The following is a 27,189-nucleotide window of genomic DNA, read 5'->3' as shown; positions in this document are numbered from 1 at the left end:
TTAGTGGGTCCAGAGTTTTAGTTTGGGAGGATGTCTTAAGAGGCTTGGGTATAGACGGTGGTCACTATTGCACTATGTTGTGAATGTTTTCATTGCCACTGGAGTGCACTTTACCAATGGGTTAACTGACAGATACTATGTGTGTTTTACCACGAAAAAAATATATTTAAAAAGAAAATAAAAATGAGTATGCCCAGTGTGTGAAGATACCAGTTAACAGATTCAAAACTTTCTCTAGCCCACAAGTTTATCCTCGACAGAGCACGTTCAACTGCCTGCTGTGTTTTTATTCACTCTTTCTACAATTCTAAAGTTTAAAAAAAAAATTTTTTTAAAAAGATTTTACTCATTTATTCATGAGAGACACACACACAGAGGAGAGAGAGAGAGAGAGAGAGAGAGAGAGAGGCAGAGACACAGTCTCCATGCAGGGAGCCCAACGTGGGACTTCCGGATCCCGGGACTCCAGGATCACGCCCCAGGCTAAAGGTGGCACCAAACCGCTGAGCCACCCGGGCTTCCCTACAACTCTAAAGTTTGTCCCTTTTCCATTCCAAGTTTGTCTAACCATCACCTTTCTTTTTTGTGGGACTTAAAAAAAAAAACCCAAAAAAACAAACTCCACCTCATTTCCACACCAAAATATCAGACACCAAAAAGTGTAAAGTCGTGAGTTTATTGCATATGTAACAAAATGAATCTGACCTCCCGGGTCCAGCCTGCTGTACAATCACTGTTTGTTTTGTGTTTCCAGCTGGTTCCATAACCACATTAAATAGAACTAGTATTTCTTTAAATATTTTTGATTTTGACATAAAACACAACATTAGTGTACAATTTTCACAAAATAAATCAGCAATAAAAACAGTGGGAAGAATAACAAGGATAGCAGCAATACTTAAAAACAAGACGTTACAAAATAAATTAAAAAATACATTATAAAGTGGTTGAGAAACAAAAATAAACAAATTTTAAAAATTCATACTATGTTTTGGGAAGGCTGCCGTGCGGCACACACCTGGCTGCACATGGGGCTGGGGGACGGGGCATCTTCTCTGCGGAAGGCCATTCCTGACAGCCCAGGTTTGAGGACCACCTCACCTGAATTGGGACCACGCAGCTGAGCAAGCTTAGGGAACACACTCCACCTGGGGGGCAGACGTCCCCCTCAGAAGAGAGCTGTCCTCACGGCCCCCACACGGCCCCTCTGGTTTTCCTACCTACAGCACTGGCAGAGCGGTGGTTTGCTACATCCCTGAGGGTCGGCTGATGACCGCTGGTGAGGGCAAGCCTGGAAGTTGGGCCCCTGAAGCATCTGGGCAAAGAGGTGAGGGGGGACGGGTGGGTGGGTGGGGATTACTGAGGAGGCTGGCGAACGAGAGCTTGTGGGGAACGGGGTCTGCACAGACCCAAAGTGGAGCGATCGGGAGCTTTCACCCACTGTCTGCCATGCTACTCTTGGGGTAGCTCAATCCACTGTTGATAGTGAAGGTTCTAGAAGTGTGATGCCACTGACAAGCCCGTTTGGCAAGAGTAAACCAGGGCTCTGGAAGGTTCTGCCCTTTCAGGCTCCTTTGTACCACACAGCTGATGAGGGTGCCCACGTGCAAGTGTAAGAAGAAGAGCCAAGACCCAGGCCTTACAAGACAGGTAACACTCGCTGAGGTGACATCTGAACCTGACACACGGGAGCAACACGGGGCTGGCAGGTGCAGTTCCTAAGGACCGTGCTCTGATCCTCCCCACAGCAGGAAGATCGTCTTAAAGGAGCCAAACACAAAAACCCTACTAGACCCTCGTCTCCTCACTAATCCCTACAGATTTTGGCCAACACCACAGAAGACTCTAGAGGTCCTTCCCACCACGGTAGGGGGTGCTCTCAGCTCCCCCGGAGAGGACTCCTCCTCACACTGTGGAGGTTCACCTTGGAGAGGAGGCCTATCTAGGGGAAGGTCTGTAGTGGGTATTTCCTCGCTCTTCCAGAGGAAGATTACGAGTGAGGACGAGAGAGACAAGGGGGATCCAGCTTCTAGAACGCCCTCAGAAGGATCATGGTAAACGAGACACGAGATAAGCCCAATGGGGGCAAGGCAGAGCTTCTGGAAGACCAAGCCCACAAGTTGGCCTGGACTTCCTGAATAGATTTAATTTTCCTTCCGCGCTCTCTCCTAGAACCTCCACAAGCAGCCCAGAAGTGTGCTCTCGCAGCTCCTGGCACCCACAGCCGGCACCTGTGGCCCACCAAACTGGCAAACCCCTCATTCCAAAGGAGGGTCTCTCCCCCAAGAGGTCCCGGAGCTCCTCACAGGGCACCCGAAGAACCACAGCGAAATAGGAAGGGTAAGCATGCCTCCAAACCCACCATGGTCCAGAGATTTCAGTAACCGAGAGTCATCCAAAAAAGTCCTTCCGGACCCATCTCAGACCTACAGCTGGATCCCAACGCTTAACTCCAAAACCAACTGCAAAATTTCAACAGTGAAATGTCGTGCTAATGAATTACCCCACACTGGCCCCCCCAAAACAAAAACAACAACAAAAAACCAAACAGGACAATTTGCTGCTGCTGCTGCTGCCACTGCTGCTTCCCTTCATGGAAGTTTGTCTCCAATCAAACCACCCGGTTAAAATACTGCTTGAACTGCTTGTGCCCATTGGAAAGGGGTGTTAGAAACTCAGGGTCCGGGCTGACTTTGGCCTCGCTCAGCACGTGAAAGATGTTTGGGCAGGTGAAGTGAGCAGTGATTGCTAGTGTCGCCATCTGACACTTGGAGAATGAGCAGAATGAGCAGAGTGGAACCATCCCCCCAACCTCCCCCACTGTCAGAACAGCAACTCGGTGAGGGGAGCTAAATCACTGAGGTTATCCGTCTCCCCCTCTCCCTTTTAGACTAGTGCACACCAAGCCAGCAGCTGGAACAACAGACTTCTCTTGTTCAGCTCGTAGCAACTTCCTGTGATGCGGTGCTTTGTTAGTGTTGGGGGTGCCCAGCCCACATACAGGCAGGACAGGCTGCACAGATCTGAGGCTGCTGTGGTCTGTTCTTTTATAAGCTCTGTTATGTGGCATTTTCACTGGAAAAATATCTTGAACTAGATCAATAACATGGCAAAGGGGACTCTTAACAGAAAGATCATTCTTCTCGATGCAAAACACATTTTTCAGCCAGGACACCCTGAAAAATACCCCGGGCCTCCAGCACAACTGCCCTAGTTTCCTTTACCTTTCCAAAAGGGAAGCACATTTTCGATGCAAGCTTCCTGCCGTAGAATTCCGACAGGAGATATGGTTATTTTTTTCAGTTAGAAATTAATCTGCTACCCCGAGCAGACTGCTAGGCTGTGACTGGAATGTGAGCTGCTGAACTTGCAAAGGGCCTCGGGACTGTTTGGACACAGCACAGCTAGTGGAGCTACCAGTTACGAACCCTCAGTAAGTCAAGCTCAGTTCCAGAACTTGTGGGTCGATCCTCCGCTAAAGACCACAGGGCAGTGAGCCTCTCACCATAGGGTTACAGTCATAGAATATCCTGTGTGACCGAAGCCAAATGCTAAACCTGGCTGCCTTTTATTGGATGGGTGATGGAAGGGGGTGGGAGTACTGTCATAAAGGAGGAAAATACGGGTGGAAGCCACCAACCAAAGTCCCCCCACCCCCCTTGCTCCCCCCAACGAAAAGGAGGGGAGACAACCCTTTCCCTCCGGTTATCTAGGGTTCCCGGGCCTCAGCCAGCTTCGCAGGAGGCACACAGAAAGCTTGCTTTTGGTCTGGTGGTCATGAGCTAGAATCTGTTGCCTTTGGTTGCTCTTCACTCCACAGCAAACCCACAAGTCTCCTCCACGGCTGTCAGCAGCTTCTCATAGAGCTTCTCATATGATTCATAAGGTGGAATGTCAATCCGATTAAAGCTGGAACAGGACAAAAGAGGGAGAGTCATTGCTGGGGGTGGTCCAGACCTAGAACCTACTTCAAGGGCAGGACAGGCGGGGGCAGTGCCTTCGTGGCCCTGAGCTAGCAGAGTGTGTATGTGCGTGCACGGAGGAGGGATGGAGCCAAGGGAAGGGGAAAGCAGCTCATCGCCTCGTTGGGATAAGGAGGTAGAGGCAAGTTTTCCACTTCTCCCTGGTCCTTCTGCTTTGAAAATCAAGATTTTTCATTGAACACACAGCAAAACAGCTTCTAAGATCTTTAAAACCAAAATGAAACCAGTTACTATTTCTTGGTTCTATTAGGACAAAGCTCTCAGCTCGTTTTGTTTGTTGTCTTCGGGAGGAGTTACTGCTCAGCACCAGGAATACCAGCTTGGGAGACCACAGTAAACCAGACCAGCCGTGGTCAGATCACCACTAACAATCTACTGCATGTCTATCTAATCCTCCGTGACTTGATCTGAGACCAGATGGGCCAGCCTGGAATACTTCTTGCAAAAACAAGCTCTATCTCAAAACTAATGAAACGTCAAATCTCTGACACTGATGTGAAACAAATGATGAACCAGCATTTCCCTGGGGAAATTCATTTCTAATGCTGTTTTTAAGAAAAAGGAAAAAAGAACACCCTTAAGAAGGATATTCTCTCCTAACAAATAAAAAAATACAGAATTCAGACCGAGAGGCCATGTAGTAGCTTACTAAATTACAAGGGATTAAGCAATTAAGGATGGTTTTTCTCAAGAAAGATTTAGGCTGAATGGCGGTGAGTCTTTTTGTAAACTCAAGCGTCAGAGGACACTCCTCACATCTGGTTCCCTCGAGGCACAGAACTATGAACGGACAGAGCCTTACATGGAGCACAGCAGCTGCCGGGTATCAACATGGCACTGTTGGCCTCGCTGGGCAGAGCACTGTAGCCTCGCCATGGCCTCGGGATGGCGCAGACATCGGAACCCACGCCCTGAGGTTCCCAATCAGGAACCTTCTGTTACACCCTGATGCATCCTGGTGACCAGGAGCTGGCTCTCCTGAACTAGAACCACTAGTCTTTTCAATACACAGTTTCTGAGGCAAACTGTATGGAAGTAACTTGATTTTTAAACCACAAAGGAAATAACCTGCTATAGATATTATTTAAGTTAAAATTTAGGGAAGAAACATTTTTCAATATACAACATGCATCCATCATGGACTAAGTCCTGAGAAAGGAAACGGAGCCCCAGGAAGTGAAGACTGGTAACTCCAAATTAGAAACTACAGATTTGGGGACCTGGGTGGTGCAGTTGGTTAAGCATGTGACTCATGGTTTTGGCTCTGGTCCTGATCCCAGGGTCATGGGGCCAAGCCCCAGGTCTGACTCTGAGATCAGTGCAGAGTCCGCCTGGGTTCCTCTCTCCCTCTCACTCTACCCCTCCTCCCTCGTACCCTCTAAAATATTCAAGTCTTGGGAGGCCTGGGTTGCTCAGTGGTTGAACATGTGCCTTCGGCTCAGGTCATGACCCTGGGGTCCTGGGATGGAGTCCCCTATCAGGCTCTCCTGAGGGGAGCCTGCTTCTTCCTCTGCCTGTATCTCTGCCCCTCTCTCTCTCTCTCTGTGTGTGTGTGTGTCTCTCATGAGTAAAATCTTTAAAAAAAAAAAATAAGCCTTTTAAAAAATATAAAATACTACAGTTTTCGGGGCACCTGGGTGGCTCAGTCAGTTGAGCATCTGACTCTTGATTTCAGCTCAGGTCACAATCTCAGGTCCGTGAGATAGAGCGCTGGGTCACACTGAGTGTCCTGGAGCCTGCTTAGGACTCCCCCTCTCTCTCCCTCTACCCCTCCCTACCACTCACACATACGTGTCCTCTCTCTCAAAAAAATAAATAAATAAATTTTAAATGAAAACTAGTTTTCCTACTGAGAGGGACAGGTGTGCTCACACAAGACCCAGTGAGGACAAGACCTGAGCTGCTGGAGTGCCAGCCAACACAACAAAACTGGCTTCATGAAAGATTTCCGATAAGCCTCATGTGACACACTGCTGGCTGCTCGTTCCATTTGACACCAGGGCCACAGCCAGTTGTTCTGGGATGCTGATAAAGGACACAGAGTGCTACATAAAAGAAAAGAGCTTAGAAGAGTCACACAAAGGGTGGCACTCCATGGGGACAGGATTCCGGTCCTTACCAGGTGTGGGCCTTTGGAAGGTTGTCTGTGTTGGCGTCGATCAGGTGGATGGTGAAGAGCCGGGGCCCTGCGGCGCCTGTAGAACCTTACAAGAAAACATTCTAGTTAATGCACTTCAAAGGCAGGGCCCGGGCCCCACTGCCAACCACACCCCCAGCCCATGCCCGGGCTGCCCGTCTTGCCAGAGGGTCAAGGCCTTCACACTGCAGCATGACCTCAGCCTGCTTTCGGCTATGCTGACCGTGGCTGTCCTGTGACCTGTCTCAGACATTCTAGAAAAGCTCAGGGACAGAGCAGACTGCTGAGCGTTCCTCAGGTACCCTGGCCAGGAACCCACTCAAGTGGGCATATTTGAAGGGTAAAATCCTTCAACCACTAGTTATGTTTTTCCTTTTTTTGAACAATTTTTTAGCAAGCAGGCCTGCTACTGGCAGAGGACAGCAGAGTTATAATAAAAGCAGGATACAGGGTCAGGAAATCTCTGCAGGCAGAGAAACAATGGGAAAAGAAAAGAGACAAACAGCGAGGACAAAAGCCCAAGGGGATGGAAGTGACTTCTGTCAAAGAAGTCCTTGAAACACAGAAGAGTCTACAGGGAACATCCTACACGTGCAGTGTATCTGCTGTCACTAGTAACATGCAGAATTCCATTTACTAAGTTTTAGTACACTATCATTCTTCACTTTTTTCCCTCTGCTCTCAGGGTTATCAAAACTCTGGACATCAGATAATTTTGATCACAGTTGGAAGAGACAAGAGAGAGGCTGGGTACCTAAACCGCACAGCAGAGCCTATCAAGCAGTGCATCTGCACGGAGCAGGAAACTGAGGTCTGGGGAGGACCCCTGGCACTAATGACCCACAAGGCAACAAGAGACTCCACCTCCTGATGCTCAGGCCAGGCCTCTCCCCCACATCTCAGGGCTGCACACAGAGAGCTGCTATCAGAAGACAAAGAAATGAATCCATGTTGCACTTTAAAAACTCTGATTTCTTCCCCAAAGCCTGTTGCTCTTTGTACCCTCCCTCTACCAATCGATTCTATAGGGCAAAGGGGAGGCACTGGCTCCAGGGCCCTTCCTTGCTCAGATCTTGCCCGACTCAGCCTGGAACAAGTGCCTGGCTGGCTAGCAACCACCACGGCGGCTGCAGACTTGCCCACTGGGCCAGGGATGCTGCGAACGGTGAGCTCAACAGGGAGCTGGGCTTTGCTTTCCCGAGCTTCTCTCCTGTGTGTTTATGGGTATTTTCTTGGGCAAAACATCATACAGCCTTGAGCCGTGGAGCCGCCAGGGAGAATGGCGACTAGAGCCCACCATCTTTTACAAGGGAGCAAGTGCAGCCTCTCTGCCAGCTGCACACCTCCGCGATGGTAAACATTTGTTAAGGAACACAGGCCACAGCATTTCCTAGCAGATGTTTCAGGAGAACCACCCCACCACGGTGGTCCAGCTCTTCCTGCTGTAGCCTAGCAGGGGACACACATTGGGGGGGTGGGGTGCACATGCGCGTGCGCGCGCACACACACACACAAGGGGTCAGGAGCCCCGCCTCCACGTCAGTCACCTTGCAAAGCCTTGAACCCCTGGAGAGGGACCCGAGTGGACCCGGTCACAAACTGCAGGAGCCTGGCCCTCCTCTCCTCATCAAAGGTTTCCACGGCCTGCCAGAACCACCTGACGATGTTGCTGTCGGCCACGCAGTGCTTCAGCCGAGTGTTGGACTTCCAGTCGCTCACATCTATTTTATCCAGGCCACCTATGATGAGCTGTGAAGATGTTCAGAGGCAGGTTACTTCTCGAACGTCCAAACAAGGGTCCCTCCCGACACACCTCCCATGCCCAGGACGTGAAAGGAGGTGATTTACAGTGTCTGAACAGACTAGCTCCAGACTTGGGCAAGCAGAGAGTGCAGCAGGATGCCCGCAGCCCAATACCTCCAACTCACGGCCACCTTGCACCACTTTGCAACCCCTGGCCTGTGGCACATGTTCCTGTTCTAACAACCAAGTCCACATTTGTGGTTTTGTGCCACATCCACGAGGAGTTGGTACAAGAGAACCAACTGGCAAGACCAAAGGGGCCAAGTGTAAAAAAGGGCCACATCGGAGGGGGGGGGACCTCAGGGGCCGTGACAGGTGGAGCTCAAGATCTGGAGCAGAGGGACCACACCAGGAGCTGCGTACGTGTTTTTGCACTGGGGGAAGGAGGGCGCTCAGAGCTGCTTCCTGCCGCGGGTGACACCTCACCAGGGACAGAAAGACAGAAGGAATTCAGAGCCCTGAGCCATTTGGCATCGGAGGTGGATTAGAGATGAATGAACCACTATGTTCGAGCACATGAAGTGTGATTAGAGAAGACAGTAACACTTTGTTCTGAGTCTAATAATAGCAAGAGCCAAAACAGAAAGCTGACGTGGTGGGAGAATCTGGTGAGAGCAGATAATTTCTTCCCTCTGAGGTGGATACACAGGAGGGGGTTTAGGAACCTCCAGGGCTAGAGCTCCTAAAAAATATGATAAGACACAGAACGCCCCACACAACATCCAGAGAAGGATCTAGACTCACTGCTGCCAAGCAGACAGCCCCTCGGCCTGGACATAAACAGGCTCAGACACCCTCGACTCCCACTGGCTCTAGCTCTGTTCTTCTGGAACCCTGACAAACCCCAGCCTTGCTGGGGAGCAGGTGAGCCACACTGTCAGACAAGGCATCTGAGACCTCTACTGCTAACTTGGCTCGTCCCGCTGAGCACATACCTCTAGTTCCTTCTGGTCAAAAGGCTTCAGTAAGTGTTGAGGAATAAGTTCGTTAAACCCTTTCTGTAGAGCGAGGAACTGGGCTTCAATCCCCCTCATGAACCTCCAATTCACATACAACCTGGAAGACAAATTCACAAGTTAAAGCCAATAGCAAATAGTTCACGGGAAAGACTTTTTCCTCACAATAGGTTCTGACATCACCTGCTGAAGCTAATGCCTTGCCTACCAGGCCTCCCCTGGGGGGCACCAAACCCCCACCAGCTGGAAGTACCAGGTTAAAAATAAGTCAGCACAGGCCCTGACATATTCTGGTGCTTTGCTAAAAACAGCAGTAGGAATTAACCTGACCTGTCACAGCAAGTGGCATAACTGAAAAGTAGATTTGAAAATAAAACAAGAGACACCGTGAGAGCCACACGCCAGGCTGGCAGCCTAAGCACACCGACAAGCCCATATGCTTCCAGATTTCTAGTGTAAATGACTAGTCATTTATTTGCCATCAGAGGTGGGAAGGAAAACAGACCACAGTGAAGCAGACTTCCTGGAGACTGCTCTCAAGGAAACTAATAGGCTCCAAGTCTCTCCTGCGCCCACCACCTTCACACCCAGATTGGAAGGCCACCTGCAATCCCTTCCACCACTTGGGTTCTGGGCTCTTAGTCTCCCTTCACCAGGTCAGCCCTGGTGGGATCGGGGCTCCTCTGCACAGAGCCCCGCTGCTGAACCCGACTGCTCTATGACTGTGATTCTGGTCAAAAGTGCCGGTCGGGATGGGTAAGCCTCAAACAGCAAAGGAACTTTGGCAATCTAAATGTGAACCCAGGATGGTCCCAGGCATCTGGACGTCCCCATGGGCAGCCACCACGGTTCCCTGGAACATTACCGGACATATTCTTTCTTGTTCTCCTCTGTGACAGGAACATTTCGGCCATTGGGTTTTAGTTCATGCTGAAGAATCCTCCCGAAAGCATTGTGTTCCACACAGAAAGTGTGGTCTAGCACGGGGGTGATATCATTCTCTCTGTGGAAATTAGGACAGAAGACGGATGTCAGACCATGGCCACAATACAGCTGTGAACAGAACAGGAGCTGGAACAGTCCGGGGGATGGATGGACGGACCGATGGCGTTTACTGACTGCTACCCCCAGAGCTGAGTGGGGACAGGTGGGGAGCCTTGGGCAGACACAGGGCCTGGGACAGGCCAGGGACGCTTGGAGCGGGAGGTGCCGGGGGACCATGGTTCCATGATGCGCCCTTGACACTTGGCTTCCCTCATTCACAGGAAGGTGACAGTGGCTCTGTCATCCTGTGATTTTATGAGACACAGTGACCTGACTGCTTTGTAAACAGAGTCTATAAACAGAAGAGAGGGATGCATGAAGAGCCGAGTCAATGGGAAAGCAACCTGCAGGGAGATGCACTCAGATGATACTGTCCTCCCGCCCCTTTAAGGCAGCCCCTCACACAAAGTAGCACGTGAGAGTCTCAATGGGCTCCTCCGCCTGCCACACTTCTCGAAACAGAGGGAAATATCTCCCTACCCCTCACAGACTACCCATTTCCAGGAGGGCCACGTGAAGTGAGGCAGACAGAGTGCAAGACGAGACTCTCCCTCTGCCAGAGCCTGGATTTCCCACTGCTGTGGGATCAGTTCACGTGTGAGGACCTATGACATGCTGCTCACCATGCAACTGGGCCCACTGCTTCCAAGGGTATGTTAGGATAATTCTTTTAAATTTTTAAAATTATTTTATTTTTTAAAGATTTTATTTATTTATTAATGAGAGACACCGAGAGAGAGAGAGAGAGAGAGAGGCAGAGGGAGAAGCAGGCTCCATGCAGGGAGCCCGACATGGGACTCGATCCCAGGTCTCCAGGATCACGCCCTGGGCTGAAGGCAGATGCTAAACCACTGAGCCACCCGGGCTGCCCACGATAATTCTAAAACAAAGGTGAGGGGATCCCTGGGTGGCACAGCGGTTTGGCGCCTGCCTTTGGCCCAGGGCGCGATCCTGGAGACCCGGGATCGAATCCCATGTCGGGCTCTCGGTGCATGGAGCCTGCTTCTCCCTCTGCCTGTGTCTCTGCCTCTCTCTCTCTCTCTCTCTGTGTGTGTGTGTGTGTGACTATCATAAATAAATAAAAATTTAAAAAAATTAAAAAAAAATAAAAAATAAAACAAAGGTGACTGAATATAATTTCTCTTGATACTTTTCTTGTAGCAAATACTTTGACATAAGATACTTTGATGCTAATTTTGTTTTTGATACTTTCCCTCGACCTGCTAACCAGAGCCCCCCTAGAGAGTCAAAAGCAAACCACCCACCCACCTCTCAGGCTTGGGGACCAATTGTGATCAGACCTGAATAATGTGAGGAAACAGCAAAAGAAATGAGCCTATGAAGTGAAACTGGCCAAACATCATGAAAAAAGCCAGTCAACAGAGTATTTCTTGTTAAATCTTCTTTTATGTTTCTGGTTGTAAATCAGTGTTTCTTTATTTCTCTGCACCGACTTCACACCCACCCCTCAAAAGCATTCACATGTACACACGCATACAGAATGATAGTCTGGCACACAAGATGGGTGGCTGTGCACGAATTTTCCATGAACTGAACGGTGAGGCTGTACTTACAGAATCCACACTAAGCTCTTGTGTAATTCTGGGTCCACCGACTCCAAATCCGAGAGCTGGATGGGCTTCCCCAGGAGCTGCTTATAGAAGGGAACCGTGAAGCCCCCGTTTATGTAGTGCCCGTGGAACACAGCGAGACCCATGATCCGGCCCACAAAATGGAAATAAGACAGGTGGTCCTGTAGGGGGCACCAGAGAACATGAAGTCATTAGAAAAAGGCCGAGCCAGAGTGGAGAGACCCTGTGCTGCCTCCAAGCTTCTTGGGAAAACTGTCTCATTGCAGCCAGGCCCTGACTCCATCCCTCACAGGTTGTGCTCTCAGACATAGGAAAGAGAGCAGGTTAGGTGGTCAAAACTTGGAGCACGTCTTCTGCACGGATCATCTGAACATGTTACATGCCCTTAATCCAGACACCTGCTCAGGACTGCTGCGGCACTCTGTGTGAAAGGATAATGCAGGGCCTCTTACTCCAAAGTTGTTAAGGATTTCAACACAGCAACTGTAGGGAATGAAACCAAGCACAGGTCCTCCAAAGTGCAAGGTGCCCAGGAAGCTGGCCCCACGTCTCCCTGCTGCACCACAGAGAAAGCAAGCAGATGGCAAATCCCCTCCTTCCTCTACCATCCCTCCCTGAGTCCCTAGAGAAAGTGGAAGAGAAAAAAATCCAAAGAAGAAGAAACAGCAAAAAAGGAACAGAGAGGAAAATAAGTGTAAGAGGACCATTCTAAAACTAGAGCTGCTCTGGTTTTTCACAGGAAAACACACATCTCTGCTTTCCATCGGAATTATAATCAGAATTCATCAAAACCTCATTTCCATTTTGGTAAAGAACTCTGTCACACCTGAATGATTGTAGTGTAGAGCTGGTCCCAGGCTTTGCCTCAGGGGCCTTGGCCTCGGCAGCGGTGACCACGGGCCCCGCCCCACAGGACAGCCCCAAAACACCTGCTGCCCAACCCTGGGCTGGTCACGCAAACACTCCACACTTACAGCCTCCTCTCAAGCAAGCAGCTAAGACTATCAGCACTGGTGGCCCAAAAGGCCAGTTGGGGAAGTTCCCATTTTGATTGGGAGGAGGACCGACTACGTAGCCCACGTCTCAGAATGACACGGTCAACAAACACAGTCCTACCTCAGTTCCCCCAATTGGTGATTAAAGGGCTCTGAGCATTCTGAGCAGCTCATTTTCACTTCTGTCTTTGAAAACAAAATACCCAGTGATCCCAGGCATGGGACACACAGGAGAGAAATCCTCCATCTCAATCCAGTTCCCACTCTACCTTTCAGTATCTATTGTCAGAGACTTTGCATAAGTCTATAATGAATAAACTGAGACCAAACCTGAATATCTATTTACAAAAATTTTCCAATTCACTCCCTCTTTATAAGCGTGAATACTTACAGGATTGATTGAAGAATCCGGGTTGATTTGCAACATGTAAATGTTGTCCGTAGAATATTGGAAGAGTCCATAATACGGATTCAACATTTCATGGCATAATAAATAAAGCCACTCCCTAGGAACAATAACAATGAAAGCCATTTTATACGTGTGAAATGTCTAATCTTATGTCTTACCAAAAGACTCATTGCCTGTGCCCTGGAAGGCCACACTGGAGGGATGTCCTGCTCTGAGAGAAAGTGACTTGCACAGATTGATTGGGAAGTAATAACTCACTTCTGACTGAATGACAGATGGCTTTTATGGCCCAAACCCCGATGGTTCTGAAGCTGATGAACCAGATGGACCAGAATCGGGACCGCCTCCTGCAAGCAATGTTCTCGACACTTATCTTGTCAGCTTTCCTGCACCTCAGCTGGAGTTTTCTTTGCTACTGTGCAAAGATCCACATCTCAGGTGATGATGTTCATGATGTGGTAACGATGGACAAAAGTACAATAAGAACTAAGATCCTACTTTTATTTAAAAAGAGTGTGCATGCTCACACATGTACACACAACAGGATAAAACTATCCGTGGAGCAAAGAGAAAAAGGAGGATTTACACTGATACGTTGACAGTAGTTAACCTGAGAATTAGCAGTCTGGGGCACTTTCATTTTTCTTTTGGTTCTTTCTAGATATTTTTTGAATTTCCAACTTTAACATGTTTCTAACACGTAAGTGAGGAGAAGGTATTTCTGAGTCTGGGGAGACAGGGAATAAGAATGACTTTTGCCCTTCATAATCTTCTATCTTGTCAAATTCTATCTTTTTGCCATAAAAATTTATGACTTTTTTTTTTGTGTGTGTGAGAAGGAGAAAGTGCACATGCGAGCAAGGAAGGGGCAGAGGTAGAGAGAGAATCCTAAGTAGGCTCCACGCCTGGCATGGTGCCTGACTCGGGGCTCGATCTCATGACCCTGAGATCATGACCTGAATCGAAATCAAGAGTCACTCAACTGACTGAGCCACCCAGGTGCCACAACATTCATTACTTTTTGTAATTTAATAAAAAAGTTTAATACTTAATAAGATTAAGTCTAAGAGTTCTTTTTTTTTTTTTTTTAAAGATTTTATTTATTCTTGAGAGATAGAAGGAGAGAGAGAGCCAGAGACACAGGCAGAGACAGAGCCAGAGCCAGAGGCAGAGGGAGAAGCAGGCTCCATGCACCGGGAGCCCGACGTGGGATTCGATCCCGGGTCTCCAGGATCGCGCCCTGGGCCAAAGGCAGGCGCCAAACCGCTGCGCCACCCAGGGATCCCCAAGTCTAAGAGTTCTAAAATTTGGATGGAATATATAAGAAGAAATTATTTTCAGAATTCCTATATATTCCAATCATTTCATTGTTAAAAAAAAAAAAAAGCCCCAAATCAGGGACTCCTGGGTGGCTCAGAGGTTTGGCGCCTGCCTTCAGCCCAGGGCATGATCCTGGAGACCCAGGATCGAGTCCCACGTTGGGCTTCCTGCATGGAGCCCACTTCTCCCTCTGCCTCTGTCTCTGCCTCTCTCTGTGTGTCTCTCATGAATAAATAAATAAAATATTTCAAAAGAAAAAAAAGCCCCAAATCAGAAACAACACAAGCCTCTCAATAGAACCTGTATGATTCAGTGCTATGGTTAGCTGTGACAAGCCCAGGTATGGGGAGAACCTTACACAAGTACCTGTACCACTTCTACAAAGAGCCTCTTCTTTCTACTCAAGTTTTATTCTGGAATTTCTTACTCTGTCAAATAGAAAAGGCATGGAACTGAGAGAGATTATGAAAGGACAAGCACACATGCAAATAATCCAAGAAAACTGTGAGGATACTCACAAAAAGGATCAGACCACAACAAAATTATGTATCAAACTCAAAAGAATGGAAAGGAAGTGCCAGAAGCAAGGAGACCCTAAATGTCAAAAAAAAAAAAAAATCCTTTATTAGGAAAGGCAGAATTTCCCAACTATAAGACCTGGATTCATCCCTGCGTTTTAGAGTTTGAGTTTTAGAAGAATCATTTTCAGAAGCCAAGGACCTGCAACTGTCTAGACAGGAAGTGATTAAAATACAAGCAAACATTCTGACCGAGTCACGCACGAGGTAGGGAGGCATATTAGGTATGCTAAGGAAGTGGCAAGGGGAAAGCTGACCATACAGGCAAATGGTTTTTTAATGATACAGGAAATGGTTCAGAACCAAACACTGGGGAAGTGAGCGTAAACGGATTCTCATCGACCAGATGATGAGTACACACACCATGTGTGGGATGTATAGCTCTCTATAGCTCTCTGTAGGGGGTCTGCTTCCCTACAGTACACGGAGGAAGGACCCCAGGCCTGAAACAATACAAGACCCAACTGGAGGCAGGAAAAGGGCAGAACTCCCAGCTCTTTTTGCTAGAGCACCGTGTCAGCCAAAGCTGCTCCACAAAGACCTCTCTCCATGCGGAAGACTTAATAAAAACAGGACACGTAGAAGGAAGAGAACTCCTACCAAACTAAACCAAGCTATTCCTGGGAATATATATAATACCAGCCATGCAAAGGAATGATGGTAGGTTGGAACAGTTCAGGATACTGAATTTCTGAGACTATAAAGGAAATAGCATAGAAGAGGGAATGCAAGTAGTCTAATTTCAATTGTTGGGGCAAATAGGAATGTCTAGGGAGATTCTCTTTCTGCCCCCCTAATCCTCTTGCCCAGAGACAGAATTTGTGCTATTGAGGGCAAACAGAAGTTACATTTGCCAAAAGAAAGATGGTTTCTAGAATCAAGATCGGGAAGTTCAAGAAATAATCTAAGGATAGTCTTGAAAGGAAAAATGTTTCCCATGGAGAGTTGGTGTCGAGGTGAGCGCACTGTTGGGCAAACGCATGCCTTTCTGCATCTGTCATCCCAGGTGGATTTGGCGGGAGGGTGGGAGAAGGGCAGAGACAGTCAGTAGGAAGAAGGTGGAGGAATCATTCCATCCGGGCCCGAAGGCCAGATTGTAACTTCTTGCTTTTTAATTCTTTTCTCTGGCTGCTGAAGAAAATACCAGCTCTACCCAGAAACCAAATGAGACCACCTGACCACCTATAATGCTTTTCAGAACATAATTTTTTTTGAGGCAACTGCTGTAGGGCTGAGAGTTGGCTTGTGTTTTCTAAATCGTGGGCATGTGATGCTGTCCTACCCCCTGACTTCCCAAGACACATCCTTACAGGAGGAGCACGGGCCTCCTCTGTAGCAGCTACCAGAGATTTCATAATTATTTGTGTAATTCTTTCATTAATGTCTGTACCTAATCAGACCCGGGACTTTGGAGGGGCAGAAATCATGTTACTTTGCTCACTGTGGTATCCCTAGTACACGTAGAATCTCAACATTTAATGGTTAATGAGTAAACACAATTCTCATACAAATGACAGGGGTGTTAAGAAGATTCAGTCATGTGAAGACTCATAGATGATAGATAAGAACTTCTCAATTTATATTTTGTTACCATGGAATCAATAAATGAGTATGTTATGACAACATAAAAAGATTTTTTAAATGCTACAGCAGGGCAGCCCAGGTGGCTCAGTGGTTTAGCGCCACCCTCAGCCCAGGACGTGATCCTGGAGACCTGGGATGGAGTCCCATGTTGGGCTCCCTGCATGAAGCCTGCTTCTCCCTCTGCCTGTCTCTGCCTCTCTCTCTCTCTCTGTGTCTCTCGTGAATAAATAAATAAAATCTTTAAAAAGATAATTAAAATGCTAGAGCAGTGCAGCCACTGTGAACGGCAGTATGAAGGTTCCTCAAAAAATTAAAAATAGAAATACCATGTAATCCATGAACTCCACTACTGGGTATTTACCCAAAGAGAATGAAAACACTAATTCAAAAAGTTGTATGCACTCTATGCTTACTGCAGCATTATTTATAATAGCTAAGATCCGGAAGCCACCTCAGTGTTCACGGACAGGTGAACGATAAAGAACATGTGGTATACATACATGATGGAATGTTAATCATAAAAAAGGGTGAGATCTTGCCACTTGTGACAATATGCTAACTGAAGTCAGAGAAACAAAATACCATATGATTTCATTTATATGTGGAATCTAAAAAATACAACAAAACAAATGAAAGCAGAGACAGACCCATAAAGACAGAGAACTAACTGATGGCTGCCAGGGGTAAGGGGTGAAGGGCGGGGTAGGTGGGTGAAGGGGAGCAGGGGAGCAGGTGACCACGGCAATGAGGAAGTCCCAGGGAGAGAAGGTGCACAGCACAGGGTTATGGCCGGTGGTAGTGCCGTGGCACTCACTGTATGGTGACAGGTGGTGGCCATGCTTGTGGTGAGCAGAGTATAAGATGTAGACTTTTACAAAACATTATGTTGTACACCAAAACTAATGTTACATCATGTGTCAATACTTCAATAAGAGAAAAAAAAACCCTCAGAGATGGGGAAGTAAAAATAAATAAATAGACTGTCCAGAACCACCACTTTTGTTCACATTAAGAAAACACACTCAAGCACCGGAAGTTGAGATCTCCTAGAAGTAGGGGAAAAAATTTCCCAAGCAAAGATGGGAAATGAAAGAAAAAGAGGAGAGACCTGAAGGGTCAGCCCAGGGAATCCAGCTTCTGAGCAAGAGGCACTTCAAGAGCAAAGCAAGGACATGGAAGGGAGGACACTGTGAGTCAGAACACGCTGCTGCTTGGGCAGCCCCTTGTCAGGTGTTCTTCTGGGAAGTGGGGACTCAGCAAGGACAGGGCAGCTCCGGGGCACATGGGTCATGGCATGCAGGCCGGGGCCAGGGAAGGACCCTAAAGGGGACTGTGTGAGCAGACTCCAGAGAACAGAGGAACAGGCTACCCAAAAATCTCAGGATACTATAGGCCTGAGGCAGGCCACAGGGAGAGTGCAGCCACCACAGGCCAGGCCTGGGGCCACCTGTGAGGCGTCAGCTGGAGGCTCTGGAATAGGGAATGACCACCAGAATCTCTAGAAAGTTCACACTAGCTGCCTCAGGCAGTGGTCTATGCAGGACAGTGGGAAACAGGGAGGCAGGGGGAATGGCCACCGCATGGCAATCGGGAGCAAGGAATGGCAGAGCCTGAATGGGGACCCAGGGAGATGGAGGGGCCACAGGTGGTCGGGGCAGGGCTCTGCTGAGGACCATGGCTGGATGGGCTCTGGGAGGTGACAGGGAGGGAGTCAGAGCTGCCCAGGGACCAAGGTAGGAGAAACAAGAAACTAGTATGAGGGGGCCACCAGAGATTGGGTACTGTTAGGTTTAGGAAGCTTTAAAAATCCCTGAGAAGAGCCCAGGGCAAACAAGTGCACTGTTGAGGGGAACAAAAGGTAGGGCACAGGCGCAAAGATGTAACCCACGGCTCACTCGGGCAAGCCTAGGACTGAGATGAGGGCTGCCGATGCTCCGGGGTAAGGAGCACCGCACAGGGGACTGGCAGTGAGCCAGAAGGCAAACAAAGAGAGGGTAGTGTCCCAGAACCAAGTGGAAAAAGAGCTTCGAGAATAGGGAGTGACTGATGCTGTCAGGTGCTGCTGCCAGCACCTGAGTGGGAAGCACAGGAATGGTAAGGCAGGGCCTGGGCAGATGTAAGCGGAGGGAGACCTTGACACAAAAGGCTTCAGAGGGCAGAAGGGTTTGCTGGGGAGGGGTACAAGAGGAAGTGAGGGATGTAGAAGCAGGGCTAGGGTGGTGAACAACTCTTGCAAGGGGTTCTGCTATAAGGAGAACAGAGAAACAAAACAGGTCAGTGAATCAGGGAGGAGCATTCTTAAACATATTTTTGTTTTTCCCGGAATTTCCCATTGTTTTTCTTTTTACTTTGCTCCATTTGCCTTTCATGCCTCCTTAAAGCTTTGACAGAAAGGGATATGCTGTCCAGGGAAGGCTTGGGGGCATGTGTTTCTTTTAAGAAGGGAGTTGTAGCACACGTGTGTGTGGGCAAAACCAACCCAAGAGTAAAGGAGAGAGGAACTTTTTGAGGAAATGAGACAGATGTGAAAGAACAGTAGGAGCACAAGGTTCTGGCACGTACTGTACAAGGTGCAGGGTTGCCCTTCTGCAGGAACACACCTGGGCCACGTAGGGCCATTCAGGGAATACAGGGCCCCACACAGGGCCAGATGCTAGTAGCCTAGGTATCTGGTGGTAGTAAGGAAATACTCTTTACTTCTGTGTCCTCAGAGCAAGAGGAGCCAAAGTCAGCAGCTGGGAGTGAAGGTGGGTGGGAGCGAGGGAGAGGTCTGAGGAAGAGCGTAGTGGGGATGCAAGAGAAGCAGAGAGAAACATGGCAGGGAAGCATCTTCCTCCAGCCACCCTCTGCTGCTCAGGAGAGGCTCAGTGGCCCCAGGACGGACCTTTCGGAGCTGAGGTTCTACTGACCAAGCACAGCCAATGGAAAGAGAAGTGAAGGAGTGGCTGTGGTGGTGGATGGCACGTAAGGAGGAAGGATGGGACGGGGGTGTAAAAGACAAAAAAGGTAGTAGATCCTGGATGACAGGTAGTCCTGGGTGGAGCTAAATAACTTCTGGTGAAGGAAGGCCTAAAATCAGACTGTCATCAGACCACGGCTCAGGAACACCCGGTGCTGGAAGACAGGACAGCAGTGCCTTCAAAGCTCTGAAGCAAAGTTATTTTCTTCCTAGAAGTCTATAAAAAAATCAATCTATCAGTCAAAATGACAATTAACAGATATTTTCCGTAAAACCTTGGAAGATTTGCCTCCCACAGGTCTTTTCTAAGAAAGCTACTTAAGAATAGACTCTGGTAACATGAGAGAGAAAACCAAGGAAGAGAAAGCTGTGAGATCCAAAAAGCAAGGCTCTAGCCCAGAAAAGCAGCGAAGCCCCAAGACGACAACTGTGCAGAAGGCCTAGAGAGCCAGGCTGGATGGTCTCCACGACAGAGACACAGAAAGGAAGGGAGGTGTGGGGGATAGCAAAAGATGAAGCTTAATGGGGCCGTAAAGACAAAGCCTGCTTTTTTAGAAAAGAAGACAAACATGAATAAATCCTTGGAGAAATTAAAATTTGTTCAAAAGGCTAAAATAAATTATGAAATACCACCTAAGCCCTCAGTGAACAATATTTACGTAGTCATAACAGTACAAACAATGTACTGATTTTCAACTCTTAAAAAGAATAGGCCAACATGCACAGGATACAGAACAGTCTAGAAACCTTACACCTCTACACTGTGAAAGTATGATGGATGCCAGAACATAGGAGGTAAAGGGGGGAAGGACTTCTGAAGGGGAAGTCAGGAGTATTTATATCCCTTTTGCTTATGAAAATGAGGTCAAGAGATATCGTTTCCAGTTGACAAACCAAAAATAATGGTGAAAACACATCATGTAAAGTTACAAAGACAATGAAAGATCTACAAATTGTGACAGCACCAAACTAGGAATGGAAAGTATTAAATTAGATCTCACCACAAGCATTATCCCATCTATCTGTGTCTATGACCATATACATAGTCAATGCATAATGTGTGAACTTGGTCAATTTAGTGACACAATGTTACCTATTAGAAGAAAGAGTTAAAAGAGCAAAAAAGGCAGTTGTCTCAAAGGTGTAATGAGGTAGGATGGGAAATAGCAGCTTTTCATTTTTCTATTTTTAAGATCATGTGCAGGAATTCTTTTGACCAACATAGCATTTTGCAAAATTCCTTTAAAACAAGTGCCCCAAAAGTCCTCTCCTGAGAAGAGCAAGGCTGCCTCCCACCCAGACTAATTTCAGGAGCAGGTCCCTCGTGTTTCAGGTGTGGAGCTGCCAGATAGAGTGGAGGGGCGGGGGTGGGGGTTTGAAAAATTTAAACCTCTCCTTCCAAGAAGTAAAGTGTGGCTCTGCCACACCCTCATTGCCAGAAGCGCTGAAGGCCACGTGGGAGTCCTGATCACCCCAGGACAAGCGCCTCCCCGAAAACCTCCCATCCGGGCAGTGCAGAGCCCCATGGGCAGAAAGTGGGACTGACCCAGCCCCTCACCTTGCCACTCCGCCATAATCCAAACCTTCTTCTCCCCGGAACTTCACCATCAGCCGCTTCTTCAAATCCTTTGGCCGCATCTTCATGATCTGGCGGTAAGATTCCTGCTCGGCAAAATGACAGTGTCAGAGAGAGGAACAGGTGGCATTAAGTTACAGTTACAAAAAGGTGAAAGGTTGTCAAATGAAGCCTGAATTAGGATGCATAGTCATTTATTTTTTTTTAAATTAATTTATTTATTTATGATAGTCACAGAGAGAGAGAGAGAGGCAGAGACAAAGGCAGAGGGAGAAGCAGGCTCCATGCACCGGGAGCCTGACGTGGGACTCGATCCCGGGTCTCCAGGATCGCGCCCTGGGCCAAAGGCAGGCGCCAAACCGCTGCGCCACCCAGGGATCCCCTGCATATTCATTTAAATCCGAGTTCACTCTGGTTCCTTATCAGAGCATTGATTTGGTGTCTAGTGTCCCATGTAGCTTATGCAGTGGCTCCTGTCACCAGATCTCCCTGGGTCTCCCTCAGAAACAAGGCAGCTGGTGCCAAGCAACACCACACTGAAAGGACACTCACAGACTCATTCTCAGCATAATCACTAAAGGCTTCAGAGCACACATCCTCCCTAGAGCCCATGTTCTCCACACAAATTAATTTTAATGTGGCCATACTAAGAACAGCTTCTTTATTTTAACCATGAAGATGTCACTAGAGAATCTGAATAGTAAAAACATTCTAAGCCTGTTTTTATATCTGAGGTGAAGAACCACATGATTTCCACAGAGTCAAAAAAGCAAAAGAAGGGTTTTAGTAAGACATACAGTAGCTTACCCAAAACACAGAGAACAGGTGGCCAGCCCAGCCTGCCCCCAGATTCAGCATTTTGAGTGGAACTAGCTGAATGTTTGTAGACATTTTCAATGATAAGGCACTTGAGAATCTTTTCATGCTTTAAATTTAATGTAATTCAAGCTCTGGCATCCCAAGAGGGAAAGAGGATGCTGAGTGGAATGATCTGGCAGCAACATGTCAATAATTCAGCTCTTTTCTCTCCCCAGCAACCAGTTAAGACTGCTCAACAGCCATTTTGGCTGATTCCTCCATTCGCCCAACACTGGAACACAGGCTAACCCTGGGCATTTCCTCAGTACCCATCACCATGAAGGCCGTACTGGGCTCCCCAAGCCATAGTCCTTACCCCTGTGCCCCTCCTCCTGCTGCTGCAGCCCAGTAGGAATCTGCGTTCAGGCCCTATCCAGTCTCCTTTGATCACTTCTGCCAATGATGCCACAAAGGCAGGCCAGATGTGGCCCAGATGAAGGTAGAATCGTGGAGATTCTACCTTCCGATCATCTTCCTGGAGTAAAGGGCCCCGTCTACAAGAGGGTCCCGCCTGGTTGGTGGCCTTAATCTCTCCGAGGAGCTGTATGAAGGACAGAACCCTTCCCAGGACCCAGCTGATCTTCCTTATTTTCTGAAAACACAATGTAGTGGCCATTTGGTCCCTAAGCTGCTCTGAGGAGGCCATGCCAATGGATGAAGCTCTGTGCAAGGGCAATAGAAAGAATGACTGGTTCTGAAGAAACCAGGCAGATTTTGGGAATGCATATCTGCACAGAGCAGGTAAGAGGATTTCCAGGATTTTTTTTTTAATACTTTATTTATTCATGAGAGACACACAGAGAGAGAGGCAGAAACACAGGCAGAGGGAGAAGCAGGCTCCTCACAGGGAGCCCGATGTGGGACTCGATCCCCAAACTCTGGGGATCACAATGCCCTGAGCTGAAGGCAGACACTCAACCAATGAGCCACCCAGGTGTCCCAACAGGATTATGTAGTACTAGTTTCGGTATAAATCTTTTTATTTTCACTTTAGAGGCTCTTGAGCTTTTCAGCTTTTCAACTTCCACCACAAGAGGAAATACAATCTGTTTCTCTCTGTGACCACTGGTCCTGAAAAAGCCCTGGAATTCACTGAGTAATAAAATCAAGGCCTGAGGATCCCTGGGTGGCGCAGCGGTTTGGCGCCTGCCTTTGGCCCAGGGCGCGATCCTGGAGACCCAGGATCGAATCCCACGTCAGGCTCCCGGTGCATGGAGCCTGCTTCTCCCTCTGCCTGTGTCTCTGGCTCTGTCTCTGCCTGTGTCTCTGGCTCTGTCTCTCCTTCTATCTCTCAAGAATAAATAAATAAAATCTTAAATAAAAAAAAAAAAAAAAAATCAAGGCCTGAAACACCCAACAGAAAGGAGAATGCACTGTTTGTAAACAGGGATGAAGAATCTGTGCCTCACTGCTGGTCACACCAAATTCCATACCTCAAATATTTCTTCTCTGGATACTTCGATGCGGCAATGGCCGGCTTGGGGCTGCTGAAGTGAAAGCTCATGTCTGAGCACCTTCAGCTTCTGCACTAAATCTCGTTCATATCTCTGGGCAGGCAGCTCCTCATCTTCCACGGAGCCCTCGCTGGGCAAAGGCAGTGGCTGGCTGGGCTCCTTTAGTTGGCACTGGTGACTGGAAAGAACAGAAGCATCTAGGTCACTCCAAAGCAGCAGCCAAGGGAGCTGCAAGCAGCGCCCCCCACACTGAGTGACTGAACTGCGAGAAGAAATGTTCTCTCTGCTGATACAACCATACATGAAGATGTGTAAACACTGACAGTGGCCACCACTGGCCTACATAGAGAGGTCTAGATACGGCCTAAATAAAGAAGATACACCAATTCCAAGCAACTGCTCATCCCATACATTTTCAGTGCTAAAAAGAAAAGCATAAATTACAATCATTTACCACGCATCTGGTATGTATCTGTGAGACTGACCAACGTGTAGTTGGTGAGATGTGCCTTGGTGGCTAGGATTACATGGAGCTGACATGAGAAATTTTATAAGCAGATTATCATAAAGGGGCAAACAATGCCAGTGCAATATAATGGAAACCATTCCTCATTTTCACGACCCAGGCATTTCTAAGCTCACTCAGAAAATTCTGGTAGAATCAAGGAATAGGGCTAGTAGAGGGATGAAGTGGCATTTGTCTTGTTCAGGTTCTGCCACCAAGGTCAGCTGTCAATGAAAAGGGCTAACGTGGGCTCTTAGGTTCTAGAGAACACAACAAACCCAGAACACTGAACATGGGATCCCAGATAACTTCCAGTTCCAAGTTGTCCCAGAATGATGGGCATAGGACAAGGTTCCAGTGACGAGCATTATGTACTGTAGCAGCCCTTCCAGGTGGTGACGAGCAGGCACTAAGGAAAAGCCTAATTTCACTGCCCCTCGCTCTAAGGGCCATCAACTCCCTCAGAGAACTGCATGACGGAAGCTTTGAGAATGGAGCTGTACTGTCTAATACTGCCCTCTCAGTGAATTTTATTTAGGCTGCAAGCAATAAAAGGTGGCCAACAATACAGCTTCAGAACTACTCATGGCTTTTTTTTATTTTTTAAAAAATTTATTTACTTATTTGAGAGTGAGAGAAAGCATGAGCAGGGGGAGGGGGAGAGGGAGAAGCAGAACCCCTGCTGAGCAGGGAGCCTGATGCAGGACTCCATCCCAGAACCCTGGGATCATGACACGAGCCAAAGGCAGAGCCAACTGAGCCAACTGAGCCAACCAGGCACCCACAGAACTGCTCACAGTTTACTGAGAGTTTGAAATGCATATCTGCCCACCAAATATTTATATTTTACTTATTCTCCACTAACAAACCATGCAGTAGGTACATTAAGAGAAATATTAGTAGAAAACATGAAATTATAAATGTAAAAGATCAACAAAGATTTTGTAAAAAGTCTTACTTCATGATGTGATGTAATCTTGGGTCTGTAAACTGGGTTGTCCGGTTATTATGATCTACAAAATATATTCTCCCCGAAACTGTACTTCTGACTTCCCAACCTGGTGGCAGTGGTCCAAGTTCATCACAATTCACACTGTTAAGGTCTCTACCAAAATGGAAGATAACAGAGAGGTTTGTCCATCTGAGAGTGGAGGTATATGATCAAAACTTCAGTGAGAGGAACCTGGTCAATGCGGCTGTGTCCCAGTTCTGCTAAGAACAACAGTCATGGTGCTACTTATGTGCCAAAGTCCTACTGAGTCCAGGCCTCCGTGCTGCAAGTGGCAGCAACACACGAGAGATAAAAATGAGGCTTTCAGAGCCTACAACCATGAGGGAACCTGGTCCCCATCTTCCCCCAAGTCCCACCTAGGGAAGAGCATTTCTTACACGAAAGAGGGCCAAGTAGCTGGAAATAGCTGATTGCTGTCAGAAAACTATTTGAATTTACAAGCTAAATTAAATGCTCAAGGTCACAAAGGTATCTTCACTGAAAAGCTCCCAGAAGCACAAGTTTAAAGCTCCAGGGGACTTATGAAATGCCTTCGAAATCTCCCATTTCTGAGCAGATGCAGCGGAAAGCGGCATTCTCATGCTTTACTGGGCTTTGTTACACAAATGTTTCTGATTCTAACCTCTCGGTTACTGAGGTCAGTCCAGTCCAGTCACATGGGAGGAGATCATCACTGACCAAGTCACTTGTCTAATTAGCCCAACACCTGACATTTCCTACAGTGGGTACTAATGAGACACCTCATTCATTTGCAGGTAATATTTCTATTCTAATTATAGATACTGAATCTTAAACTTAATAGAGACTCGGGAAGTCAGTGACAGGAAGCTTGTTCTCAATCAAACAAATTATGAAGAGAAAGGAAAGGAGCATTACTAAAAATATTATTAGGTAGTAATGCTATTCGAAAACAAAACAAAAAATTTGGAAAGGAAAGCAAAACAAAGGAAAAGAAAAAAGACTTAACTCCATTATGGGGCAGGGGAGGGGAGGGGGTGTCTCTGACCTGGACTCAGGTGTATGGCCTTGTAGAAGGAATTCATATAGAAAAGCCTCATCTTCCCTAGCAATGGTCCCCAAGGGACTGAGGCCATAGGGACAGTCAAGTAGAAGAGAGAAAAGGTAATTGAGTCTATTTCCTTTGTAATGTTTTCTCATGGAAAATTTTCAGCACACAAAAAAGTAGAGCGAGACCATCAATGAATAACCAACATTGACAATTACCAGCTCATTGTCCATCTACCTTGAACCTGCCCCCTAAATCCCCCACCCAGATTATTTGAAAATCTCAGACATCCTATCATTTCAACCATTGATTATTTTTAGTGGAAAATGAGAGCAACACATCTTGAAGGACTCATTGGCTTTTCAAGCAAGAGCACATGTGATTTCATCTAGGGGTGAGGTTCTTTTTCAGTTATGTGAACTGCTTTCAAGGTAGAGGCCTGCTTTCTAAAGGACCCACTTGTGAGACAGCAGGTGCCCATTTACAAAGAGGAGCCTGAAGGGGGCAGCAGGGCTGGGACTCTAACCTAGAGAGCCTGGGTCGGAGACCCGGTGACTCATTCTCTCTGTGAAGCTGCTCTTCTTTCAGCTGGGGGTGGTGGTGGTGGTAGTGGTGTGTGTGTGTGTGTGCGCGTGTGTATGTGTGTGTTATCATCCAGTAGGGAGGTGGGGGGAGTCCCCTTGGACTGCTGGAGAGAGGGCTTTGGCTGTGCACATTTCAGAAGACCTACCTTGGTATCCTGGGGTCATGCCACGTGCTAACTCCAGTCTGCGTGTGCAAAAAGTAAACTTGCCCCTGCACTGTTGTTCTTTGCTCTGCACAAGACATCAGAGGATGCAGGTCAGTTAGATTCAATCCTGAGGAGAGCTTTCAACGAATCCTCAAAGCACAGAGTCTAAGCTTCCTTTCGGTATTCTTTAAAATCATGGAGAAGAGGACAGTGATTCGCCTCTGATGGACCTGCTAACTTCACTTGCACAAACCCTGTGCAAGTACTGGGGCAGCTCTCACTGCTCCCTGCTCACACCTGCAGACGTGATGCTCCCCTCCCTCCGCCGCACCCCATGAGTAGCTGGCCATGTCTCTGCCTGGAGACTGATCTCCCCTTGACCACGGTCACCTCCGTCTGCTCCCACTTCTACTATTATTATCTGCATATCTGAATCCTATTCCTCCTTCACTGTATTCTCCTCTCTGGGGCAGTCATATGATCCCTTCTCTCCCTCGTCCCAGCGCTGTCCTTCCCACATTCAAACCACAGAAGGCTACACCTACCCTCCTCCAGCCCACGCATCATCTAGGATTTTTTTGGGTATTCATTTGCCTAAAATTTTCACACAGTTGCTAAACTGGGAGAGTAGAGCATTTGCTGACAAATTCATGATTTATCACCGCCTTTTTTACTGGTCTCAGTTCTG

The 27,189-nt window shown here is 47.7% G+C and overlaps 1 protein-coding gene across 3 annotated transcripts in view; it reads right to left on the bottom strand.

The window, feature by feature from the left end:
- Positions 1-657: 657 nt before the first annotated feature.
- SMURF1 (SMAD specific E3 ubiquitin protein ligase 1) overlaps positions 658-27,189 on the bottom strand; it is a 114,969-nt gene continuing 88,437 nt past the window's right edge. For 2 of the 3 annotated variants that reach the window (XM_041750294.1, XM_041750297.1), the window contains exons 8-18: positions 26,502-26,586; positions 24,712-24,858; positions 23,228-23,426; positions 20,919-21,022; positions 12,902-13,016; positions 11,498-11,676; positions 9,745-9,882; positions 8,859-8,979; positions 7,668-7,869; positions 6,103-6,187; positions 658-3,909 (exon numbers count right to left, since the gene is read on the bottom strand). In XM_041750294.1, coding sequence (XP_041606228.1) covers positions 3,810-3,909; positions 6,103-6,187; positions 7,668-7,869; positions 8,859-8,979; positions 9,745-9,882; positions 11,498-11,676; positions 12,902-13,016; positions 20,919-21,022; positions 23,228-23,426; positions 24,712-24,858; positions 26,502-26,586 — 1,475 coding nt within the window. In that variant the 3' untranslated portion in view covers positions 658-3,809. The remainder of the gene's footprint in view (positions 3,910-6,102; positions 6,188-7,667; positions 7,870-8,858; positions 8,980-9,744; positions 9,883-11,497; positions 11,677-12,901; positions 13,017-20,918; positions 21,023-23,227; positions 23,427-24,711; positions 24,859-26,501; positions 26,587-27,189) is intronic. The other variant, XM_041750296.1, reaches the window with a different exon arrangement.

The sequence above is a fragment of the Vulpes lagopus genome, chromosome 3 (genome assembly GCF_018345385.1).
Source record: "Vulpes lagopus strain Blue_001 chromosome 3, ASM1834538v1, whole genome shotgun sequence".
NCBI lineage: Eukaryota > Metazoa > Chordata > Mammalia > Carnivora > Canidae > Vulpes > Vulpes lagopus.
The sequence above is the reverse complement of the archived record's forward strand: the minus strand, read 5'-3'. Positions and strand labels throughout refer to the sequence as shown.